Raw genomic sequence first — 26,939 nt, forward strand, 5'->3', positions numbered from 1 at the left:
CGGGCTGCAATGAGACCTTGATATTCCTGCTTAAATAAAGGTTGCAACATTTCAAACCTGATCTCCTGACATATTTAGTTTACGGCGCGATTGTGAAATTCAATGGGAGTTATTAGTCCTTTCAAAAAGGTGAGAAGTCCATTGATTTAACTTTTTATATGTAACCTATTTTGCATAATACAAAATATTATGCAAAATATTCATAAGTATTAAACATTACGAAAATAAATACACAGACAGAAAAATAGATCATAAAATTATTATAATATGGACAAAAGTTTGCACAAGTGTTGGTTTATTAACATTAAATAATCTGGACAGGTTGAGCAAATGGCATGTTTTCAAATCATTTTGTCTCATTTATTCAGACAAGTTTATATTATGTGTTGACAAAATGTTAATCATGTTTTTGATTCAGTCATGGGAAATGCGCAGGTCTGCGTTTGCTAGTGTTTCAGTTGATTTACTGAGCTATTTACACCTTCTGGGGATCGGTGCGTAATTAAAAAGCGAATAGGGGATTGTTTTAGAACAATCAGCATGCGGCGGGGGTTCTCACATCCTTTGAGAAACGGGGAGAGTCTGGGGCAAAGGAGGAGGAGGAGGAGGGGGAGGAGGGTGGAAAGAACAGAGTTGAGGAATTTGAATCCTGTTTGAAGGGGGAGAGAGGGAAAAGAAAGCCAGGGGAATGTCTGAGGGAGTCTGAGGGAACCGGTGGGCAGGAGGGAGACTTTGGACGACCTACAGCAGCAAAGACTGGTTTAAAAATACTCCCTCAGTTGCTAGAAATAGTTTCGGGTTCGGACGTCTTGGAGCGCCTTTTCCGTGCGCTTTTTGGGTAACTAAAAGTTTGGACACAACAGCAGCACTCCCTTCGGAATAAACCAAAACAACAGCGTAAAGAGAAAAGCTACAGGACTCCAGAGCAGCGCTGAGACTTTTTTTTTTTTTTTTTTTTTTTTCCTAGTCTTTCTTCGTAAAAGGGAACTGAAACGACGGGATCTGCTTTACTTTGTTCCCATCTGATGATAATCGCACTTTCAGCATCCGCCACGTCAAAGCTAAACTTTTTTTGCGCACAACTTTGGATGTTTGAGCCACTGAAATGCGGTGATGGAGTCCGGTGATGTTTCCAAGATGACTGCACTCCTTATGAAGCTCACTTCCAGAGGTGATCTCCTCTTAAGAGAAACTATGAACGGGTCTAAGTGGTCGTTTTTGATCCTCATCGTCATGTTTTCGGCTTGGAGGCCAGTAACCGCCGGCACACTGTCAGGTAAGGTTGAACTGACCGTGATCAACACTCTTGTTTGTTAACTTCGGTGCGAGGAAAAACATCGTAATGAGCAATTAGCGCAGTCAGCGTTCTGCTCCTATAACTCATTAAATCAATTTGCTCTGGGGTTGTGAGTGCAACCACAGCTGCAACATCTGGCAGACATGGAGGAATTCATTACACTAATAAAAAACAACAACCTTTTTAAGCAAGGTGATCAAAGAAAGCATACAAAAGATTCGTTTTTATTGCTTCCCTCAGTTCATGTTGATTTTAATAACCTACTTAAAATTAAAACTTGCATTCTGCTGATTATGAGGTAAGAGGCTCTGATGAGAGTTTGTTTTCAGGTGTTTTCCTTGACTGGCGTCACAAACACATGTTGAAGGATCATATTTTTTAGATCGTGGTGCAGCTTGAACATCTTTAATGTTGCTGGGAACTGAGACAAACCACGTATCCAGAACAGGATTCCCACCATTCATGGCATTTCCTGAACACTGTGGTATTTGACAGATGTAGCCTGCAGGCGCTTCAAGTAAAACTTGCTGGGAGAGAATATGGTGGAAGTCAAACTTTGGACTCTTTCAGAAAAGTTTACAGGTCATTTTACATCCAGTCGACAAGTCAACATTTCATGTCCCTGTCGATCATCTTTCAGAAGTCCTGTGGCTGTTGTATCAGCTACTGCAGCCAGTGTGTGGAAACTGTCCCTGCAGCGGCCTCCACCTGTCAGCTCATGTGTTTTGACCATTATGGTCACGCTGTCTCTCTGGGAGCTGGACCTTACTGCTTAGTGGATGTATGACCGGGCGGGACAGATCACTAGACCCAGATGTGATTTACAAGCTCAGATTGATGCTTTCAAAGGAGACATTTTCCTGATATTCCTACTTGGATGTAGAGATGGCTCTGGCCCAAGAGTGAGGGGATGTGAAGGATGAGGAGGGGTTCAGGGCAGTGAATGCTTTGGTTTGTGAGTCAGAGCTGGTCTGACTCAGACTGGAGCAGTGAAATGATGGATGGGGTACGGGGGCAAAAGTGGTGGAGAAAAAGTTTAGAGGGGAGGTGGCCAAATGTGGCAATGAATCCAAAGAATGGCATGAAAAGGAAAAAAGGGGCAAAGGGGCAGTGAATGGAGCGGCTGAATTGTTGTGAAGCCAGAAAGATAAAAGAGGGAGTGAGAGGAGGATAAATGGTTAGACTATGGAGGGTATTTTTGGTATGTGCGAGTCCACTGACATTTACCATCTGAGCATTTTCATGGAGAGTGAGTGGGAGTACAAGCAGAGTGGAAAGAGAGAGAGATCATGAAAAAAAGAAGTGCGGGACCTAAAGGGAATTTCAGGGGACAAAAGGGAGGAGATTGAGTAGTTAAGCACGAATGAATCAAGGAGACAGGCCACACAGACAGTTTGTCCATGGCCTGCTCCCCCCTTTATGAGACTCCAGACAAGTCTCATAAAGGGCTTACGGTCTTAATATTATTATTGTATGAAGAAGATACAGAGAAAGAAAGTAGGGCAGGTTTTTTTTCAATGTGGCACTGATGAAAAAAAACAACAAAGTGAGGGTCATGCAGATTCATGAAAGAGTTCAGCCAAGTTTAAAAATAAAGGGAGCGATGACTTTTAAACACCAAAGAGAGGCAAGGAGGCAGTGAAGCACAGGCTCAGCTGGGCCCTTCATTTATTGCACTCTCCCAGAACAAGCTCTTTTTTGGGGTTGTGTTTCCACGTACAGATGCGCATCATAATCGATATGTTTTGAGTAAAAATCAGTCTTGCCCAACGTGTGCTCTTTAAATCAGAAGCTCGCTGAGTTACGGGTGTTTGTGTTTGAGCGAGACGGGTTCCAGTGGAAATCCTTTGGGGTCATCGTGAAGGAGTCGAAGGTCGAAGGTTGACCATGAAACAGACTAGGAGGGTGGGTTGACAAGCTTGAGAAAATCTGTACAGGCATCAACTCGGTGAGAAACAGCATGATTTATTAGCAAAGTTTTCACACCCTCAGATTATTTGAGGTTTTATCCATTTTATCAAGACGAGGAGCGCTTATACTCCTTTCCTTCGTCGGCTCTGTGGATACTTTGCCTTTTTTAAAGAAAAAGATTCCTACAGAAGAGATCTGTGCCCGCCATTTGTACGCAGCAACGCCTCACATTTCTGTTGAATACCATAACAGTGAGAAACAGAAGCAGCCAAGTGAAGTTTATATTGATCATATTTATGATGACACTGTGTTCAATGTTTATTTGGGATGTTGAACAGACGTCTTGGCAGATGAGCTGCAGGCCTATCGTCTTTGCATGAGAGGAACAGAACTGATTATGATTATGTTTAGTTTGTGTTGAGCTCTCTGTTTTCCGGCGCTGAGCAGCAGGAGCGGCCGTCGTCGAACAAGAAGCCTTTGTCCCGTCTATAAGAGTTGTCCTCTTCAGGTCAGCTTCGCTATCAGTGAGGAAGATAACCGGACTCATTCAAAAAGCCTGGTGGATAAACTTTGGATTCACCTGGTTTCCTCATATCCGCCTGTACAGCATGAATCTAACATTTAACAGGCACCACACAACCACATGAACATTTTGGTGGTCAAAAGATCAGTTGATCAATAACTAAATCAATAACAAGGTTATCGTTGAAGTCAATCATTCATTAAATCAACATTTTCTGATTTCAGCTTGTAAAATGTTCACTTTTGCTGGATTTCTGAGTTTTGCAAATCCAGTTTTGCCAATTTGTAATTTATCATAACAAATTAAAAGAACTTGTAAAATGATTGACTACTTAGTTAATGGTAGCTACCTTCAAGTGGTTGGATGTCTGTTAAGTATTTTTTAGGCTGTAATAACTGGATGTTTTTTTGAAACAGACTAAAGTAGGCCTATTATTAGTTTTTGTAGTTTGTTATCGAAAGTTCAAAATGTTTTTGTGACTTGAACCACTTAAAGGTGTTCTGGATTTCTTATGTTAAAGTCCAACCTTATTATTGTCTACAGATGTATGCTGTGAATCCAGCAGAATAGCCTGTTCAAATAAGATAACAGCTGGAAATCGTGTTGTTTGAAGACACGGTTTAGGCTGGTTGGACTGTGCAGAAACTTACCATTTTAAATCATGAAAAAAAAACAAATGGCCTTTTTGCGCTTCTTCCCTCTCTCAATCAAAGATTTGGAGTTTGAACGAAGTCCCACTACTGTCATCTCTTCACTGGGTAAACCTGTTACGATGCACTGCGCCCTGAAGGGTACCGGAGGTGAAGAAGAGGACCCCCCTGATGTGGTCTGGCTGAGAGATAGCGTTCCACTTCTGTATGCAGACACCAACCAGTTCCAAGTTCACACTGGCAGCAACAGTTGGACGATCATGAGTACGCTCAGGTAGGAAGCAGGAGTCACCTGCCGCACTTGCCAGTTGCAAGATTTAAGGATAATCTATTGAGGCAACCGCAACTGGCCTAAAATGTCACTCATGCATCTGTGATCTTCTGATTCCTGTTTCTTCACTTTATCATGCACCCTAGCTGAACCAGTTTTGTTCCTAAAATATGGAAACATGTTGAATTCCAGCCACGGTACATTACTTTGAAAATAGGTCTGAAAGAAATTATATAATCCAAGAAAATCCCATGTGTCTCTCCTGCTGTAGTTTAGTGCATTTAACTCTCGATGGCCGAATTTTGAAGTAAAGTGATCAGGGTCTGTGCAACTTTCTGTCTCTTCGTTTCATCAGTTTGATTTGTCATGTCTTGATCCATGTGAAACCATTGTAATCATTTCCCTTTATACCCTTGACAGGATTGAGAAGGTCCAGCTCCCTGACATGGGCTCCTATAAATGTACTGTTCTTTCGGAAAGCCACCAGATTTTGTCCGAGGAGGGAAACATCCAGCTGGAAGGTGAGTTCACCTTTTGCACCTCCGGCTACAGTAATAAGCAGGTTTCCTCTGAGGGTTACAATATTTGGATTGTCAGAAGAGCAAAGACCCTGACTCAGCTAAATCTTTCCCCAGGCCTTCCTCATTTCTCTGTGGAGCCCCAGCACATGTCTGTAGTGGCCAATGTCTCCTTGAGCCTGAGCTGCGTAGCCCACGGACCTCCGGAGCCGGTCAGGGTCATCTGGCTGCAGGATGGCGCTCCTCTCAACTCCCTGGCGGACAGCGTGGCCCTGTCACCCTCCACGCTCAACATCACAGGTATCATCTATCTCTCTCTATTACCCAAGCACTCAACGCCACATGTACACAGCTTAGTCAGACTCATTGCATCGGTTCACTCCTCCAGGGCTGTCACTTTGTACCGATACAGCCCCACGATCAGTCGCAATTAGTCAGCGTGGGGCAGAAATTCTTGATTGTTCAGTCCGTAAAATGTAAAAAATACTCTGAAAAAAAGTGTTGAAATTGTTTCCACACAACAGTCCAAATGTGTTGAGTTTGCATTTGAATAAATCCTTAAAAAACAGTAAATCCTCACGTTAAAAACTAGAACCAGAAAACGTGAGACTTTAGCTTGAATAAAGAGTTGAATGATTAATCAGTGTTAATCAGTGCTGATTTCAGCTGATTAATTCATAGATTAATCAAGTTATTAATCATTGGGCGAGGTGGCTTGTGGCCCCCTGTAGCAAAGAAACTAGACAATTTCAAAATCACTGGTTTCAATCTATTGAGACTGATTATAACGACCTGCTCTAAACACTGTACAGTAACCATCCTCTGTGTTTCAAAGACTTCCAATTTAGCCCTTCCATTACTTAAACAAAACCGCCCAATAACCGCCCTCCCCTAAGAGAGCCTGGCTGGCACCGTGCCAGTGGATCCATTGAGGACGTGCTTTGCGGTTGTGTCAGTGAAAGCAGAGCAGCAAGCACAAGAAGGACAATTGGGAGATGGAAAATTAATGTGCAGAGGACCCACAGAGATAAAAGAAAGACAGAGCGAAAGGAGGAGGGTTCTGTTGCTGCTTGAATGCAAACCGCAGCTGCCTGCCAGATAGCTGGCTCGTGTTAAGTCCAGTGGTCGGGGTGAGGGGGGGGAAGGAGGAGGGGAGAGCTGAGTCAGACGGAAGAAGGGAGGAGTAGGCATCAATGTTCAACAGACAGACCAGGTTTGACTCATCGGAACAGCCTGCCGGGTATTGACCAGGACCCGTTTGACGGTAACCTGCACTCACATCTCTGGAATGGACAGCTGCTGTGCCGGACCGCCGGTCCAAACCAGCACAAACACAAATAATCTGTCGAGAAGCCCACGAAGAGAAATGGCATTAAACACATTCCAACCATCTAGAAACAAGGGCGACACGGCCCCCTTACATATAACAAGCTTTTTGCTTTTGCAACAAAACAAAATAAAAATCTGTCACTGTTTTGTTAAAAGTCAGCACTTTTACCTTCAGTGTCACAGTTTCACTGAAACTTTAAAGCCACTGATCAAACAAAGATGTGAACCTCGTCATGCTTCCAGCTTCTCAGATTGAGGATTTAATACTCCACTTTATATCTTTGCAAAGTGACACAAAACTAACACGCTGAACCACTTGGAATTTTTACTATTTTAAATGCACTAAATATTAAATCAATCAAGGACACGATTAGATTAGTTTATGATAATTAAAATCATCATTAACTCCAACCTCGCTGGAGTATGTAAACTCAGCGGAGGGAAGGAAGCACCGGGACCGAGCTCCGTGGTCTCCGGCTGACGTCACCACTGTCGGTCAACACCGTGAAGATCATGAGCTTCTACCGAGTGACCACTTATGACGTTTTCACATGGAGAAGGATGTTGTTTTGCGGTTTGCTGACTACGGGCGGGGGCCCGGGGGGGGGGGGGGGGGGGGGAAGGAGACAGAGGAGCAAGTGGCGCAATCTCGAGGTGGCCTGACGAGCAGTTCGTTCGCCCTCACAGCTCTCGGTCATCCTCACCCTCCCCTCGTCTTCCTCCTCTCTCACAACCCCTCGTTTCACCCGACGAGGACCGCGCCGTTCTTTTTGCGGCCGCAACACAATGGAGGCATGGTGCCGTCGGCGCAGGACAGCACACTGTGTGATTCTGTGCGAGCCTCCGTGTGTGGCTGATTGACAGTGTTGGGATGTTAGATAACTGTGGTAAAACTTGAATGTCACATGTTTCAGTGTGTGTGTGTGTGTGTGTGTGTGTTGTGTTGTGGAATGTTTCGAGTGTGTGAGCACGCTGTGAGTCACTTAGTGAGAGGACTCATTCTCTGTTGAATGTCAGCTTGTGTCACAGTGTTTTGCCCCCTTCAGAGGAGCCCCGTCCCGTTGAAGGCAGCCGCTCGGCCTTTTTTGCACCTAGACCTCGGCACGATCACCATCTTTGTTCTCAAAACTACATTGCAGAATTTTTTAATTTTTTTTTATTTCAACTCTCAGCATTTTAGGTTAGAGATATTGTATAAAACTGATGTTTTGGTCAAATGGTGGTTAGACTCAGGGTAAAAAGTTTTTAACCGACAGGTGGAAAACTATTTAATTTACTATTTATAACAGAGTAAAGAAAATCCAACTGACCTGCGAGAAAATATAAATGAAATACTTTTGAAACAGCAATCATACGTAACCAGAGACGCTTGCAAAATATTGGTATTTCAATGAAATTTAGTCCAACTTAGATGTCCTTTGACCTGCAAATCATCAAATCAGTATTTACTGCGCAATCAGACATTGATCATTCTCAAAAAAAAAAGGTTTTATTTTACACGACAAACAAGACAACATGCAGTTTGATTAAAACTAAAATCTTGACAACAGCTAAACCAAATTCACACAACTGTCTATCATTGGCCTCATTTTGACAAAACCTGAAGGAACCGTACATGTTGGCACCATATTACGACATTGTAAAGTGACACATGTTAGTCTGTAAGTCTGGCTCACACAGAGGGATTTGAACAAGATGTGAAGCTTTCAGACGTGATGTCGCTGAAATATTACAGTGAAAACAAAACCTTTAAAAGGCCCAAGAGGTGCTCGTCTGATTTTGATGACATGCTTGACACCAATCAGCATGAGTTGGGAATTCATTATTTTTGGCAGATGAATTTTATTACTCATCTGTTGGTAAATGAAAAATAAGATTCTAAAAGCCTGCGTTGGATCTACAACTATTACACTTTCAAAAACGCACATACAAACAAATCACAACACTGTTGACAGGCAGGTCATGTGATTCGATGGAAACTAACACGCTCACAGTCTTCTCACTCTCGTTTCGCGGTGTTTCTCACTTTAACATTACGTCCAGCTCGGCATGCTGAGCAAGCATTATTTGGTTTCAAAAGACCTGACATTTCTTCCGCTTCACACATGTTGTGTTTCATGTTGTTTCCTTCCAGGTCTGAACAGAACCAGCACCTTCTCTTGTGAGGCCCATAACCACAAAGGAGTGGCCACCTCTGGATCCGGTACCATCACCGGTAGGTGTCACACCGTGGCACCGCGAACACACCAGCCCTCCTCGCTTCATCTCGATATGCTTTTTCGCAAACTCCCGTGCTGTTGCAGTCGTTGTTGTTTATTCTCCCTCTCGTTGCGTCTTCAGTTCTCCCGTTGCAGCCTCACAACCTGAGAGCCGTGGAGATCACTCAGACCGCTCTACGTGTATCGTGGCAGCCTGGTTTTGGAGGCGACTACCCGATAATGCGCTGCACTGTTCAGGTGAGACAACTCGAGATAGATGTGACAGGAGGACACCACAACCAGCCTGGAAAAAAAAAAAAAATCACTGCAACTGTTTGACCTGCATGTAAAACAAACACATCATTCAGCCTCTATTTGCAGGACTGACTGAGGACCACGGCCTTAACTTTTGCAAGCGTGATTTTCTTTTCTTTGTGTAACTCTTCGTTTACCCCTCCCTGCTTTATTCATGTACCAGTGGATCAGGTTTCACTCTGGGAAAGTGGCCTCGAACTTGGACTAATCTTCTGTCGCACCACTCCCTCTCTCTCTCTCGTTTTCTCTCTCTCTCTGTGTCAGTGTCTCTTTGCCACTCTCCTGCTTTGTGGCCATTACGGCTCATAGCTGAGAGGAGGAACATTTTCTGGTGGAGAAGCGAGCGGTGCAGCACCACCCCTAAACGTCTGGTTCTAATAATGCTGCCCCTCATACCTCTTGTTGCTCTTGCCGCCTCCCCTCCGCCCTCCCTCACCCTCACAAGACGAGGGGCCTGCTTCAGCAGAACGGGGCAAAAATCTGAATTTAACGGATCATTGTGTCGTGAAGCGAAACATGGAAAAAAAAAAAAAAAAAAGCTATGGTGCAGAGAGCAGAAAGATATTACTGTGCTCCAGAAATAGAAAGCGTAAAGGAGAGATGGAGGAAGACAGAACAATAAAGAACAAAAGGGAGAAATACAACGAGAGTGAGTGAAAGAAAACAGGAAAAGGCAGTGACAGCAGATCTTGTGGGTCTGAGCCATAGAAGGGGAATGCAGGCTGAGGTGTGACTCAGGGCTGAGTCGTGCTATTAGATTAAACACACTTGTTTTGCTGGCTGGACGGTGATTCATTGAGTTACGGCGGACTCTTTTTCACTCTCACAAACACACATTCATGCACTGCTCACTCATACAACAGGATGACAGCAGTTCTCGGGATCAGGCCATAAGGAAAAAAAAAACATATCCCTCACTGGGCTCCTTGATACTTAAAATCACTGGAAAAGCAAGTCTTACCAGCACCTGCTCACACACACACACACACACACACACACACACACACACACACACACACACACACACACACACACACACACACACACACACACACACACACACACACACACACACACACACACACACACACACACACACACACACACACACACACCTTATCTCTTTGTGTGGCGGCTCAGTCTTTAGGACAATTATTTATACATTTTCAACTCTATATAACCTTCTCCCCCCCCCCCCCCACACACACACACACACATCCCAGCCCACCCTGCTGAAGTGCAGCAAGTAGCCTGCAGGAGCTGCTTCATAATGAGCAATGCAGCAGAAGAAAGGCCCGACACCAGCAACTTTAATGTGGTTTTTAAGAGTGCTGCAATGAAGGATTTTTGCTGTTTTGTGTTCCTCTTTAAATGTGTTTACCACACAGACTTTGCAGAGACAGCAGGTTTCTGCCTGTGATTGTTGGTTAATGAGTTCTGCTTTCAGTGCACCTTGAGCCTGGGTCACGTTCAAAAGAGTCCTGGCACAGATTTTACACCATTTTTGGAAATTACAGTTAATGACACCCACCTCCTCCCGCTCTCCTCCCCCCTCCTCCCCTCCTCCCCCCACACCACCAGCAGCAACATTACACTTCTGCCTTTTATCTTTTCTTCCATAATATCTCATACATGATACTGTAAGTTTCTGTGGATGCAGAATATATATATATATATATATATAATCATTAAAAAAAAATACTCCTGCAGGCCAACTACAGTCCACATTTATAATTGTTACAAACATTCACTGATATTATTTTAATTGTTTTTTTATGTGTAGTTTATTATTAATATAACTTAATAATACTGTTAATAACAGTTACCTTGTATTGTATACAAAGTCCCTTTGAATTTAGTCACTTGTTGCAAAAAAAATTGTATTTGTTCTGCACGTTTTCTTTGACTTTACTCAAAACTATTAACATGTTTAAAATGATCCATCAGTTCCTCTATTGACCAGGATTACCCAAAACTTTGTCGTCAGTTCTGTTTGGACTGAAACGAACGCTTCCTGTTCCTGTTTGTGCCAAACACACGTAATCGCCACACGCGACCGCACAAACTAAATGCCGTGTTAAACTAAAAACCTGTTATCTCAATATTCCAGGCCAAACATTCAGGAGAGTCCTTCACCGTCGGCCCAGATAAGATGATCCACAACCAGAATGTGAACATCCCGCCAACCAGCCACCTCATCGGGGACCTGGAGCCTCACAGCCTCTATGCTGTCAGGGTGGCCTGTCACAGCAGCCAGGGCCCATCTGACTGGTCGCCCTGGGTGGCGCTACGCACCAAAGAAGGAGGTGAGTCTTCCAGAGATGTTTGCTTTTGTGTGTGTGGTATCACTTCCTTAGAAGTGCGTCAAGGTCAACGCTGTGTTATCTTGCTACTGATTGAGCTCTAAGTCCGAGCGAGTCTCCTCTCATTTTCCTGCTGTGCACTGTGACCAGTCCGCGACAGAAGCTACACAGAAACTAGCAGCTACCACTGAGTTGCATTTGAGGGTATTTTGCTCAGTACCAAGGATTATTTTTACATGATTTGTTATTGCACATTTTCACCTACATACCCAGTTTGTACCAATAGAATTGATTTTGTTAGTGCGAAATATACCAACGATTACGGGCTCAAATAGCGGAAGCAAATCAAGTTACAAGGCTTCATAGGCAAATTAAAGCTGCCTGGATGCTGAAAGAATCATGCAGCATTTTAAAACTTGCATTTTAAAACTCTTAATAATGGGCCTAAAAATGAAGTTTTAAAGATCATGGCTTTTTTTGTTGTGTTAGGATTTTGCAAGGTACAAATCGTGAATCAACTGCATCCTGTGTCAAGTCTACAAATCTGATATTAGCTCTTGTATTTTCTGTTCAGGCAGAGGGAAATGTACAGCAACCGTGTTCTACTGCTTTCTTATGCCTCGAGCTGTCAGTTCGACTGTTTTCTGTCTGTCTTGTCCAGCTGTCATAAGCTCCCAGAGGCTTTTTGCCCCAGCACACATTTAATTTACTGCAGATCTAAGTCTGTTTTCTGCTTTTCAGCTCGATTCTAAGTGAGTCAAGACTGAACAAACTGCATGATAACGAGGAGCGAGGGACTCAAGTTACAGTGCACCATTAGACATAATATTCCTTTCTGTGCCCCTTTAACTGAGTCTGTTTATGAAGGATACCAGATGCGAGTCACTGTGAAACCAGTTTCAAATGTAAACTCTTGAGGTAGACGGCTGACTGGTATTGAAGGTTCAGAGGAGGTGGAGACGGGCAAAGGGAGGGCGGATGTTAAACTCTCCTGAAAGGCTTCAGTTAGGATCGCAGCGCTCTGTCCAAACTGTAATGCTCGGCTGCCGTGTGTTTGAGTTTAAACTGAGGTGGGATTTTCCATGCCAGCTCATGCTGTCGCAATCCCTGGATAAATAGGAATGGAAATAGTGTAGAGGAGAGGAGAGATATGATCGGGGATTTCCACAATGGAAGCTGTTTATAATCTGAAAACACTTCAACATAGCATTTCTCAGAACAAAAAGAGAGAAGTAGCCCTCAGGATGTTCAAGTGTCAGTTCTTTATTTTTGAGAAGAATCTGCGTTTCACTATAAATTAAAAACTCTGAAATTATATCATTTCCTTTGAAACAATAGTGTTCGGTTCTTGCTCCAGCAGATCTCTCTGCACTTGTCCTAATGAGGTATAGGATGGAAAAAAAAAAACGAGGATAAGATTCATCTTGCGGTCAAAGACAGTTCAGGAGGCAGTGAAGGTTAAAGGGAGTAAGAGAGTGAAGAAGAGAGGTGGAGTTCTCACAGCTCAGCCATATTTTCCATATTTCTCTCTGTGGATTCAGAGCTGAAGACTGAGACAATAGTGTCTTTGAGTATCTCTCTGCTTTCTTTCTATTGATTAAATTGTGCAGACATGTCATCCTGGTGAAGACGTCCCCATTTGCTGCTCCTCCATATCCACCATTCATTTCTGCCAAGTATACTCGGCCAACTTGTACTTGTTTTCTTGCACGACTCTTTGATGAGGAAGTTATTTACAGCATCCCCAAACAAGCCCAACAAGTTTTTTTAAATCCTGATTTTCAGCGTCACTCTTTTCTTTTTATTCTTATCTCTCCCCCCCCCATTTTTTTTTTTTTTTTTTTTTTTTTTTTTTTAACCTCAGATGACCTTTGGTTTCTCTCTCCAGAACACACAGCTAGGCACTGTGGGAAAAAACTGTTGGGTTGATGGTGGGAGTGGGGAAGGAATGGATGGAAGAGCCGAGAAACTGGAGAAGGGGGCGCTTTGAGAAAACACTCATTTTGCTATTTTCCCAAAGCTCACTATTTTCCCTGGAGGAGAGAACAGAAATGGGGAGGGGTGGGGTGGTGGGGGCAGTGGGAGAGGAAGTCAGATGACCTGTGTCACCCTCCTAATCCTAAAGCAGCAATGTGATTGTGCTTTACATCGCCCTGCTGTGATGGCATTTTACTTTTGCTCCCTAAAATAACTGCAGAGGCATCTTTAAAAAAAAAAAAAAAAAAAAAAAAAAAAAAATGATTGAACAAAAATAATTAGCCACTGAAACACTGAAAAGGTAAATCCTGATTCCCTCTGTACACACTGGCTGCATCACTTGTCTGCACCAAAGAGACATAATAATTAATCAGGGGATGACCAAATTTACTATTCTGATAGAAGTGAGTCGTGATGAAGTAGCACGACACACACACACACACACACACACACACACACACACACACACACACACACACACACACACACACACACACACACACACACACACACACACACACACACACACACACTTAATCCTGTTTAATTCTATTGCCAACAAAAATGCAACGTCAAGCATTAAACGACTTGATTTCCAACACCGACAACAGTCTGTTCCGCTATAAAAAAGGAAAAGGAGCTGAATACCCTTAAAAGTTGTGACATTTTTGATGACACGAACATTGGGGCTGCGAGTGATCTGAAAAACATGTTTCCTGCGTGGTGCTGAGTTTGTTTTTATTTACGGGGAACAGACTGCAGATCCCAGGGTTTTAAGTCTGCTCCGGGCTTTAGGATGACTCTTTTCCACACACGTGTTGACCCGCACGGCACCAGACTGAGAGGATGACATAAAGCCTACATGAAGGGAAAAAAAAAGTCACATCCCTGCCTCCAACTTATGCTTGACTTCTTCAAAGTTTGGTTATTTGACGCTTGTTTTTCAACAGCAGCACCCAACAGGATGTGAAACAGTAGTCGGCCATCGATGCAGATGTTAACCTCTGCTGTTGTGAACTAATTGTGGTTCAAATGTTTGTTTTTATCAGCCTCTTGCTAAGCCGGGACTGATTTCATGCAGAGGGCAAAGGAACAACGTGAGGCATTTTTATTATAGTTTCTGGATTTCAGAAAACAACACCGGCCCACATCTCATTTTCATTTTTTTTTTTACTTTCGAAATCTTGTAATTAGCAGGTTTTTTTTCATGTGAAAAAGAGCGTTTTCCCTGCCAAAGTTTTACGCCAACAGTTAACATCCCTGTTTTCTTAAACTCGAAGGTCCTTGGAAAAAAAAAGGAGAGGCAGAGGGCAGCGAGGGGAAAAAAAAAACTTGGAAAGTAGGAGATGGAATCATGTTGGATGGGAGACAGGGAAAGAGAGAAGGATGGGGAGGGGAAGGAGAGAAAAAGAGAGTGGGTAGGCAGCAACGAGGTGGAGAAAGAGAGAGGCCGACAAACGATGGAGCATAGGTGGAGCCGCTCTGCTGGAATGAACTTGACTTCGAGGTTGTTTTTGTTGCCGCTGGCAGGCAGAACAAGGATCACATGTGGAAACAATCACCCGCCAAACACTTCCTGATAACATCATCCATAGGCTGGGCCATGTTTCTCAAACTCAGAGTGACTTAGCTTATGCATGTGTGTTAGTGTGTGTGTGTGTGTGTGTGTGTGTGTGTGTGTGTGTGTGTGTGTGTGTGTGTGTGTGTGTGTGTGTGTGTGTGTGTGTGTGTGTGTCCAGCTAGTTTGTGTGACTTTGAAAGCCTGCAGAGTGCGAGAAGCAAAGACAAAGAGAGCCTCGACCCAACAAAGGAAAACAGCTCTGTCCTCTACTTGTGAAAAGGTTTCTTGGATTTCTGTCACACACACACACACACACACACACACACACACACACACACACACACACACACACACACACACACACACACACACACACACACACACACACACACACACACACACACACACACACACACAAAAACAAATTCCTCGCACTATTCCTCGCATGTCATTCAGCTAAGTTTTCTCTCCTCTGGGTATTTTGGCTGCCAGCAGCCTTTTTCACTCTCTGCTCCAGAAAGCCAGAAAAGAAAAGTCAATGAGAGAGAGAGAGAGAGTAAAGTAAAAACAGTGAAGACCAGAAAGAAAGGGGGGGGGGCATGAAGGAGGCCGACACAGGCCTCAGAAAGTGTCCATCTGACTTTGTCCCGCCACGCTGACCCAGAGGGATCACACCAGCTTCTGAACTCGACTAATCACCCCAGTCTGTGGTGCCCTCGGATGCCTTTTTGTCCCAGTAAAACCGAATCCTCCAGATTATCTGACATCTTCTCCATCCAGCTGTTGTAGTTATCCACACCCCAGAGGCTCAAGGCTGTCAAAACAACACATGCCTGGCTAACCCTCAGCCCACTGGCCCCCGGTCTCTGAGCCCAGTCACAGCACCGCCGGCTCCTCATTCATACCCTGCACTGGATGCTTCGCTAACCTTACATCTACTCGGTAACAAATACAACTATAGCTGTGTGAAAAGTGGAATTCTTTTAAGCTCTGTTGTGTTTTGTGTTTCAGTGCCAGAGAACCCTCCTGTTAACGTGACCGCGGCGCTCAATGGGACGGAGGTGCTGATGACGTGGGAGGAGCCTCCGGGGAGGCTGAATGGAGAACTGCAGGGCTACATGGTGGAGTACAGCACACCTGCTGCACCGCAGGTCAGTCAGGGAGACACACACACACACACACACACACACACACACACACACACACACACACACACACACACACACACACACACACACACGAAAACACAACAAAGCTCTGATGTTTTCTGAACCTTTTCATCAAATCGACAGACTCTGACTGAGAAAATATCAATTGAACTTGATACTGACAGTCCCTCTCTTTTCTTTTGTTGACAGTTTATTGTGGATACTGGATTGGACACTGAGCTGTCAATCAATCTGTCTGTTCCCCTGTCCAATGTGTCTTTTCGAGTGTGTGCCTTTACAGGGGCGGGTCAAGGACCCTGGACCCTCACACAGACTTTGACACTTACTCCTGCTGGTGAGTCAGAACTGTCAAAATTACTAATATATTCTACTGAAATAATACATTAAAAAAAATCATATTGTTTGATGTTTCAATTTAAAAAAATACCTTCTAGACACAAGAATGATGCTAAAATATATTTGATATGATCTTATTTGAAATGGTCTTTGGCTCACAACTTATGTTGATTGACACAATCATGTTTTACAAGATATCACGTGTTGTTTCAGCTGTTTTTAGCTTTTACAAAGAAAAGGAGGATGTTTTTCTGCTGGAAGTCAAAATATTGACATAAGTTCTGTTTGTTTTTTTACATCCACAGAAATGGGTGAATTTAGAGGTGAGTAATAACCGACTTCACTCACGAAAACGTACAAACACACTCCTCAGTGACCTCTCAGAGCGGCACCAAATAACAGTGATAATGGAAGTGAGCTCATGGTGTTTTTTTCACTGCTGCACTTCTCTTTCTGATTCGCTGTCACCGTGTTTGCTCATGTCAGTTCCTTCCTGTGTATTTTGGTATAAAAAAAAAAAAAAAAAGAAGGAAGAGAAAAAAGAGAATTGAGGATCTCAGAGAGACGGGAAAGGGGAAGAAGGGTTTGGGGAGGGGAGAGGGTGTTTGAATGGGGAGACGCATCATAAATATTTATAACAGGCAGGAACAGTGTAGTATCTCTGTTTGCTTTGTCTATTAGAGCCAGACAGACAATTCAAACAGCAAGAAGGGCAAATGAAAAGGGAAAAGGAGGCAGGGAGCATTGGGAGGGAGGATGAGTATGAATGTGAGAAGTAAAAAAACAGTGGGTGGAGGTTGTTAGTGTTCGGCAGTAGATTTGGGGGGGGGGGGGGGGGGGGGACTGGGAGTAAAATTCAATGTTTTTAGAGTTTGAAAAAGTAGTGTATACTTTAGTAGGAGAAGAAGTCGTGGAATTAGCTCAAAGACTGATGTTACTGCTGCCAAAAGCAATTTATTTACTCCCCGTTAGTGTCACTAAAATCCTACTGTAACTTCTCCGTCCAGCAACACAGGACCTCCGTGACTTCACTCTCATCTGTGTCTGTCGCCACCCCTTTCCTCAGGTCCGTCGTCGCCCCCTGCCTTTTCCTGGCACTGGTGGTATGTGGTGATGGCCATTGCCGGCGCCGTGTCCATAGCTGTGCTCATGGCTGTTTACGTGGCCAAACTGCGGCGCAAGGAGACTCGCTTTGGGTGCGTAGGCTGTTAGTCCTCCTCGTGGGTGGAAGGGAGGGACTCGATTAGCTGTGCCAAACCAAAAAGTTTGTTTTTTCTGCTCCTTGAGAGAGTTGCCTCATTTTTGCATTTATTTTGACTCATTTGGATGAAGCAGAAGAAATTTGTTTTGAAAGACTAGTAGTCATTTGATGAATTACTTATGTATTGGCCATGCTGTGTAAAGACATTTGCTGGACTGACTTCTCCCTGCGTTTTCTATGATGTATTTATTGACAGAGAGGCGTTTGAACCCATGATGGAGAGTGGAGAACTGGTGGTCCGGTACCGCGCTCGCCGCACCTACAGCCGCAGGACTACAGAGGCAACATGTGAGTTCCTCTCTGCCCCGACCTGTTTGTCAGAAAGCTGACACTTTATAGTTTTATAGCCTCAGCGACAGGAAGAGATGCTGTTATGAGCGTGCTCAAACTTGCCTCTTAAAAATAGCATAACAGCATCTCCTGTCGTGTTTCGGGCAAAGATCCAGCAGTTCATTGGAAGGAAATCGTTGCCTCTCGTGGGACACAATAACAGCTCTTTTCTCCACATTTCAATACAGGAATCACATCCTCAGTTTGTGCGCTCGATCAAAGGGAGGAACACAAACAGCTATGGGTTAATTCATTCCCCGCAGCTGTGATAACAGCCCTGGAGTGTTCAGTCAGCTGACGTACTCCACGGCAACACTGTGCCCCTTATATTATATTGCGCTATCGTTTTAAAATCGCATTGATTAGATGTGCTGGAAATCCATTGATGAAGTTATGCCCTGTGCAATCAGGTGTGAACGGCAAAATGAAATCGGACTTGTCAGACAGAGCAAATGAAGGTGAAACCTGGAGAGGTTAATGTCACGCCAGTGACTTGATTTAAAATTTAAGCAGAAGGTAACAACAGATGAGGAGTTACTGAACTGCTCTGACTGCAGCGAGGAGGTCATTTCACCTTCGGGGAGTACGTTGGAAGTCGGAGGAAGTCTCGTCCAGGTGGAGCGATGACCTTCCTCTGGTGGAATCCAAAGAAGTGCTCTGCAGTGGTTTGTGTGCTGCCAGCAGCCTCTATGAGTCCGCATGATCACAGACGGCGATATATACCTGTAAACACAACCCACAGACTCAAATTTCACACAGCTGGATCATGTTCAAGCCCTGACATTGTCCCCGGAGTACACACACAATATTTGTGTAGTCCTCATGCACAAGTCTCAGCTTGCCACATCCACAAAGAGGGCGGAGGAAAGTCAAAACTGCAGGAAAAAAAAAAAAAAAAAAACTATTCACAGAGTAAGATGAGAGGAGCAAAGAGAAAGAGATGTGGAGATAATGTGTACTCTTGAGTGAATGCTGGAAAGCACTGGGAATAAAGGAGGGGTCAGATTGGAGGGATTCGGGCAGGATTTACGCTGATGATATTGAAAGGAAATGTTGTCCGGTTCTCAGGACAAAATCAAACCCCGGGGCGCTGGTTATTACATGCATCGGCTAATAGCCGGTCACGGCAACATGTGTTGCGACATGCTTGTAGACAGAGTAAATTCTTGTCCAACACGTTGCAGATTGATAGTGTAGCAGCAGCTGGGAGGCGATCTCTGAGCACGCTGTTGCTTTGTCACATTCTGGCCCAGATGTGAAAACAGAGCGAGCGTCTGTAGCGCAGGCTGCTCACCACCACAGCTCAGTGACAGCCAGCTGCGGAGGGACTATTGAAGGGAACATTTAAACCAGTTTAAGCCCTCCGGCCTCATCTTTCCAACCCGACCGGGTCCCTGCAGAGGCAGGATGTCAGATATTATGTCGTTTTTTTGTTGTTTATTTATTATTATTATTGTTATTTTCTATCAGTTATTTTCAGTTCAGGGTTTACTTATTGATGACTTAGTTCTACTATAATAACAGACATTTAGAGCAATGGTAAAGAAGTATGTCTAACAGGGCTTTCTACCTAACAATAGACTTCAAATAGTTATTATTTGAACTCACTCAACCATGTAATGGAAGAAACACTTACAATTGTTTTCATTAACAAACTGATGAAAACTGAAAAGATTTAATGACCCTTTTTTGTGAGTTTTACAAGTAGACATGGTTGTTTTTGTACAGTTACAGTTTTATTTTCATTGTTGTTTCAGTCTGGCAGTGTTTATAACACTTTGTATTTGGCTTAGTGTTGTTCATTGTGGTTTTGGAAAAGTGAGAGAAGCAGCTTGGTTCGATGTGGCTGTTTTGCTCTCTTTTCTGTGTTCTTAATTAAAGTGCTTTGAGCTCCAACACCATTAAAATTCCTTATTCTTTCCCCTTCAGTGAACAGCCTGGGCATCAGCGACGAGCTGAAGCAAAAGCTCCAAGATGTGATGGTAGACAGACATAAACTAACCCTGGGAAAGACCCTGGGAGAAGGTAAGGATTTGGGTTTTTTCTACCCTGTGTTAGTCTCATTTCTAGGACAGCCAAGACTTAAAATGTACATTATTAGTACAATAAGTGCCTGACAAAGAAAAGGCATTTGTAAACAGGGTTGGTAGACAGTCAGGGGTTACCTGGGGTATCATCAGTGCTTGTTTTCCCACTCATCTCCAGTCATTTCCATCTGACATCAGATCTAATATGAGAACCCTGTCAGGGAATCAACTGCTCTTCACTGTTTAACATGACATTCAATGTTTCATCTAAAATTGCATCTGAACTGAGCGTTTGGTGTTTTAATTTCTTCCTCCAGGGGAGTTTGGGTCTGTGATGGAAGGGCTGCTGACTCAGGAGGAGGCTGCTCTCAAAGTTGCTGTCAAGACTATGAAAAGTGAGTAGACAGTAAAAGTACTCAGCAAATACCACAATGAATCTCTTCATCTTTGGAACACAGGCCGTTTGATAGGCAGCCCCCCCACCCGGGTTAAAAATTAACAAGGGGTCAGTTTTTGATCACAAAACAGACAAAGACACAGCTTGTAGAAAATATTGGAAGAAGAAAAAGCTGACCCCACATAAATCACAGTGCCAAAATATAGTCAAAACTGAATTTTGAGCGGGCTTGACTTTAAAACAAGAATCCCCCTCTTGAGATTTCTGACAGTTTTTTAACTGCTCCGAAAAAGTTGAAACATTTCGAATTTGTTAATATTAATAGTTTAATAAATCCAGGAGTCCAAATGGCCTCTGAAATCAAAGTACATTTTTTACCCCAGCAACCTGTCAACCCTGCAGTGTCGGTGCCGTGTGTTCCCCACCGAGCTCTTACACTGCAGTCTCACCTGTGAAACCATCTGCTTTCCAGTTGCCATCTGTACCCGCACAGAGATGGAAGATTTTCTGCGTGAGGCTGCCTGCATGAAAGAGTTTGACCACCCCAATGTCATGAGGCTTCTAGGTGAGTCAGGAGTTTCTGCTGTTTGGCACATTCATGTTCGGTTGCCAATTCACATTACAAAAATATATGTTTTAAAACTTAGCCCTTCTGGTTTGTAGTCAATCAGTTTTATTTGTATAGCACAATTCACGATAACAAAAGTTGACCAAAGTGCTGCACAACTTTAAAACGGTATTAAAACAATCAGATAAGACTTAAAACATTCAAGAGAAAATAAGCAATTAAATTAAAAAACAATAGTAAGCAAATTTTGCTATTCAGGATTTGAAACTTCAATCTCTGCAACCAACCCAAAAAAATTAATACAATTGTTTGTGTTTCTCAGTAAATAAGAAAAGCATTACAAATTCAACAACAATGTGTCTTCATAGAAACAATTCCTCTGGATAATCGACAAACCTCATTGTAAGCACTTTTTATTAGAACTACTTCTAGTAAAGAAATATTCCTGATATACAACGTTTTCTGTGGATTATGCAGAGTAACAGAGACGCAGTCTTTGTAACGACTCGATTTTTTTTTCGGTGGAGGCGGATATCTTTTGTGACAGATATTTTAAACCATAACTATTGGCATGGCTAGATACCAATAAAGGTACTGGAAGTAAGAATTATTATTTGTTTCTTTGTGGGTGAACTGGCCCCATTAAAATACCGTCTTATTTTAACGAATAGTTCAAGACTGAGATGTTTTGAATTCATGAGAAAATGTTAATTCTTATTGAACATCTGTGTGTGTACTAATGTGAAGGTGTTTTTGTAGGTGTGTGTCTGCAGACTGTGGAGAGTGAAGGGTACCCCTCCCCTGTGGTCATCCTGCCCTATATGAAACATGGAGACCTGCATAGCTATCTGCTGTACTCAAGGCTTGGAGACTTTCCAGTGGTTAGTATGATTACAAACAACAAAAGCACAGTCAGCAGCACACATGTGCACGCTTTCTGTTCCACACAGTGTTATAGCTTTACGGGTTTCGGAGTTTATAAGTTCGCATGAACGTCTGTCAGCAAAATGGGATCCAAAGTTCAGCACAGATGTAAAGTATTTGTTAAGTGAGTCCACACCCACACCATTTGGCAGCACGTACACTCTGAGATCATGAAAAAACGAGATGAGTGCTCACACAGTTGTACTTATAAATGGATGAAGTATTATTTGGGAATCGGGAACTGCGATACGCAGCAAATCCCTGAAGAGCCGTGTTGAGAAACACCAGCCGAATTCAAGAAAGATTCATCCAGAGTGTTGAAACATCCACGAGATGGTAAACCTCCACAACAACACAGTTGCTGAACCCTATTTTTCCCACACAGGGAGCACTCGGTTCAAATTGAGTAGCGGGGGTCAAAAAAAAAAAAATCGAGCTCTGGTGCCCTCTACTGTGCAGAGAATAGACGGTCAGCTGTGGAAGATGTGGAAATAAAACCTTTGTTGTCTCTGTGCCTTCTGACAGTACCTACCATCTCAAATGTTGGTCAAGTTTATGACCGATATTGCCCGGGGGATGGAGTACCTCAGCAGCAAGAACTTCATCCACAGAGACCTCGCAGCTCGCAACTGCATGTAAGCACAATCTGAACTTCCACTTCTCACTCTTTCAGTTCTTGTCGTTGCTCTTGTTTGGTTTTTCTCTTTCCTTTTTTAACCCCGCATGAAATGGTAGAATATGGTCTTTAAAAAAGAAGTAAAACTAGGCCTCGACACTGTGCTCAGAGGACATGAGCAAAAGAACAGAGGACTAGATGCAAGAAAAGCATTGCAGTTTCTTAATGGATAAATTATAACGTGATATATATTGCATCATAATTTATTGCATAGGATTATCGTATGTTTTGGATGTAAAATCTTAAACGACAAAGTAACTGTCTTATCAACGTAGTGGAGTAGAAGTAGAAGTAGAAATACAAATCTGCCTCAAAATGATGAAGTACTGCCTGAATGTCATTTTGGAAAAATACAGCGATGTAACACTCTCACTGTCTGTCTGTCTCTCTGTCTCTCTGTCTCGTCTCAGGTTGAATGAGAATATGAATGTGTGTGTGGCCGACTTTGGTCTCTCCAAGAAGATCTACAACGGAGACTACTACAGACAGGGACGGATCTCCAAGATGCCCGTAAAATGGATCGCCATCGAAAGCTTAGCCGACCGCGTCTACACCACGAAGAGTGACGTGGTGAGTTCCTCAGCCGGGTAGTTGTTAGTGTGTGTCGTGCTGTGTGTGCTTGTGTTAATCCCTTTGTTGACCGGTCCAGTATTGTAGGGACCTAATATCATAATATTGTTGACCAACTATCTTGATATTGATACCGGGATGATATCATAGGGATTATTATTAGTGCTTTCACAAAATATTTACCCAATGAGATTTCAAGAACATCATTTTTTTAGTAGATTTGTTTTGTTTGTTTTATTTAGTGCTGAAATATTTTCCATATTTACTCTTTAAAGCTAAATAGACAGATTTTTGATGTGTTCAGGTAAATGTGAGAAATATGTCGTATATCAACTGTAACAGCTGGTGATATCATATGTGTATAAAAATGTATATTTTAATGTCCATGCACATGTGAAAGTGTGTAAAGCACAAATGATGTGCTTGTTCACAAATTAGTAGACAAAAACAGACCACTGCAGATGAATATTTGACTGGTGTGTTGCGAGCTGTGTAAAACGCTGAAGGAATTCAAAGCTGATGAACCCTTCGCTCTGTTTCTCTTCACCATCTCCTCCATCTCTCCTCTCTCGCGCCGTCTCAGTGGTCGTTTGGAGTCACCATGTGGGAAATCGCCACGCGGGGCCAGACGCCGTACCCCGGGGTGGAAAACAGTGAAATCTATGATTACTTGAGGCAGGGCAACCGTCTCAAACAGCCTCCAGACTGTCTGGACAGCATGTAAGTGTCAGCTCCTTCACTTCACTGATGAGGAAATCACCTCCCTCTTGATTATAAGTACCCTTTTTTGCCCCATAAAGCCATCAAGCCCAGAAGCTGAACATGGTTGAAGTCTTTCTGTTTCTTTAATGAACACACTTAGAAATAGGTGTCCCGAGTTTAAAATGCCTTTTTCTACTTTCTTGTACTAAGTTAAAGACACGTAACAGTTATTTAGGATTACTCTTGACATTTAAAAAAAATATATTTTCACCCTCAACGGTGTTCAAAGAAATTAAGAATTTCTGCTTAGAAATTACTTCCTTGCAAGACCCATAACATTTTAATAAAGTCCTTCCAGAGTCAGTAATATGCTATTTAGTGTTTCAGTATAGGAATAACAGAGATTCTTTCTGCGATAATACCTTTTGCAAGTGTCTAGTATTCTTTTAAGTTTGTAAGAACCATGACATGAGCTGGTAATTACACAGAAAATAGATGAGATTGAATTTGTAAGACTTGAACAAAAAAATTATTTGAAGATCTGTTTATATTTTAATATCTAGATCTTTTTAAACTCAAGCAAATAGTCATTTATTATCAGAAAATCTGAGGGAAAAGTAATTGCAACTAATTGTTTGGAAGTGTGCCGATGGAACAGAATCTCTCTGATTAATACCTACTGACATGCTCTCAGCCTGGAGACAAAACTACATACCTGTTAATTTTTCTGAATTTGTTCAACAGGTGCAGGACAGTGTACAATGAAATGTTAATGTTTTAAATGGGTTTTAACAATGCGCCAACGTGAAGTACACTAATATCATTCCTTCACATCTCTCCAGCTACACCCTGATGTTCTCCTGCTGGCTGCTGAGCCCGAAGGATCGGCCGTCCTTCGAGTCCCTGCGCTGCGAGCTGGAAAAAACCCTTGAGGACCTGCCAGACCTCCAGGACCCAGACGAGATTCTGTACGTCAACATGGACGAGTCGTCCATGGAGCTCGGGGCCGTTGGTGGCCGTGACCCCATTGGCGGCCCCACCCCTCTCTGCCTGAAAGGTCTGGACTCTGTGACCACCGTGGAGGTCCACCACCCCAACCGCTACGTGCTCTGTCCCCAACACGAGACCAACCGAGCCCTTTCTGACTCCCTGGAGAGCCTGGACATGCTGGTGTCGTCCTCCACGGCCACGCTGCCTCTACAACCGTCCTGCCGCTCCACTCCCAACCCCACCCCGACCGTCGAGCTTCTGGAGGACAGGGACGGATCCAGGAAAATGCCCTGGCAGTGATGTATTCCCATCTCAAAATGACAGGAGCGAACACTGCCAAAGTGTGCTATCCTAGTCCGAGAACAAGATCCGGCCTGACTGTTAGAAACCTTATGTGCCTCTTCATACATATTTTGCACAAATATATACACACACACACACACAGTCGAAGGCATTCCATGCAAGTGAGAGATTGGGATTATTTCATTAGTCAACGACCTCTCTTCTAAGATGAGCACATGTTGTTGCCCACACACACCACAGCACAATCAGAGAAATGAATTCCATGTCACTAAAGCAACAACAAACCATTTCTGTCCAACTACCTGTATGAAGTGAAGTGATTAAGCTAAAAAAAAAAAAAAAAAAAAAAAATCAAACCTCTTTGTGAAATCAGCTGAGACACTGCCTGGCTGAACCGACAACTGAGCATGCTCAGAAGCTTGAACTTTCCTGTGAGTAAGCGCTAACGTGGAGGACTCGCCCCCGCCCACCAACACCGCTGCTCGGGTGGAGGAACCTCAACCATCTCCGTCTCTGGGGAGCAAAAGTAACTAAAGAGTTGACCGGATGCAGAAAAGTGTGTTTCACTGATGGTGAATCACGGTGGAAACACATGTTCAGGTTTTATTATTACACGGTTGTAAAAGACAAAAATTCTGCTTGGGTCAGATTTCCGGCATTGTTGTCGTCTGTTTTTTGACCATAAATTGATTTTGACAAGTGTCAAAACTTTAAGGATGGTGGATTTTTATTTTTTTCCTTCATGTAATTTTTCTCTTGACATAAACCACACCTGAGGAGGTTTTCCAAACAGCAAAGGAAATAAAACCTGAAATTAAATAAAAACCACAACCAAAGTCACAGCCCATCGTAGAGCTCACAAACTCCTGTATCTTCTCCACAGGGTTTGTAATGCTTGTTGTGCATCAAGCACACTGAGCCACTTGCAATGCAGACAAGGCAACTCTTTCCTCAGTGAGACAACTAATCTATACATCTCTGTCACAACTCAGGAACCTGAGACTTTGATGTACAGGGACAGAGCTACTGGTCCAATCAAGAGGGTACAAATAATCATAGGTACAGTAACAGGTGGATGGACTGAGGGGAGGTATGGACATGACGGAGGAACCCAACACAAATGGTGGGCGAAGCTCCTCACTTCTGCTTTTGTCTCAAGCACAGTGTTGTTACACATTTATTTTTTTTATGCTGATTTTTCAATTTTACAACTTTGCACTAATGTTTTTATATCTGTATGTTTATAATTTGTATATCTTTCATGTTTTTTTTTTGTTTTTTTTTCTCCAGTTTTTGTTTCAATTATTTTCCTGTTCATTCATCAAATCTGTTTATATGACAACTTGCATATTCGTAATGGCAGAGAACAACGCCTTAGTGTTTTTCTGTGGATGAACAGAGACCGGGAAACACGACTAAACATCCCGACATCGACCTGCCACTTGGATTCTGGGATATTTTGTGTTGAGGTTTAGCACTGTAAATAGAAGTCTGTTACCAGCAGAGTGGAGGAGGAGGACACAGCAGCTGAAGATCATCCAAACCAACAGCTGCAACTTGCATCACGCATGCACTTATTAATATATATATATATATATATGCAAATGTATATATATTTCCTTTAGTCAATTATTGGAATGGATATTCCATATTCCTGCACACATTTTGGGAGAGAAAAAAATTGTTTCAATGAGGTGCTGTGTTTCTTAGTTGTATACATCAAAGGTACTTTTATATGAAAGCACATACAGTGGTATGTTTTTATCAGTAGCATTACCGAAGTTCCTTGTTCAGATAAAATGTACATTTCTTACAACATCTTTGGTACTGTAG

The 26,939-nt window shown here is 43.0% G+C and overlaps 1 protein-coding gene across 1 annotated transcript; it reads left to right on the forward strand.

Annotated features, from left to right (window-relative positions):
- The first annotated feature begins 655 nt into the window (after positions 1 to 655).
- On the forward strand, positions 656 to 25,462 carry LOC138634205 (tyrosine-protein kinase receptor UFO). Its single transcript, XM_069720918.1, has 20 exons — positions 656 to 1,276; positions 4,445 to 4,655; positions 5,073 to 5,173; positions 5,288 to 5,470; positions 8,634 to 8,714; positions 8,840 to 8,955; positions 11,123 to 11,318; positions 15,865 to 16,004; positions 16,212 to 16,356; positions 16,664 to 16,681; positions 17,425 to 17,554; positions 17,816 to 17,907; positions 19,879 to 19,974; positions 20,294 to 20,371; positions 20,846 to 20,938; positions 21,701 to 21,822; positions 22,391 to 22,500; positions 22,952 to 23,111; positions 23,695 to 23,831; positions 24,656 to 25,462. The coding sequence occupies exons 1-20, from the start codon at positions 1,114 to 1,116 to the stop codon at positions 25,101 to 25,103; spliced, it is 2,820 nt and encodes a 939-aa protein (XP_069577019.1). The 5' UTR covers positions 656 to 1,113; the 3' UTR covers positions 25,104 to 25,462.
- The last annotated feature ends 1,477 nt before the right edge of the window (positions 25,463 to 26,939 follow it).

This window comes from Brachyistius frenatus, unplaced genomic scaffold (assembly GCF_029030835.1).
Source record: "Brachyistius frenatus isolate BFR_SWC_R1_liver_20210118 unplaced genomic scaffold, ASM2903083v1 Contig_254, whole genome shotgun sequence".
Taxonomy (NCBI): domain Eukaryota; kingdom Metazoa; phylum Chordata; class Actinopteri; family Embiotocidae; genus Brachyistius; species Brachyistius frenatus.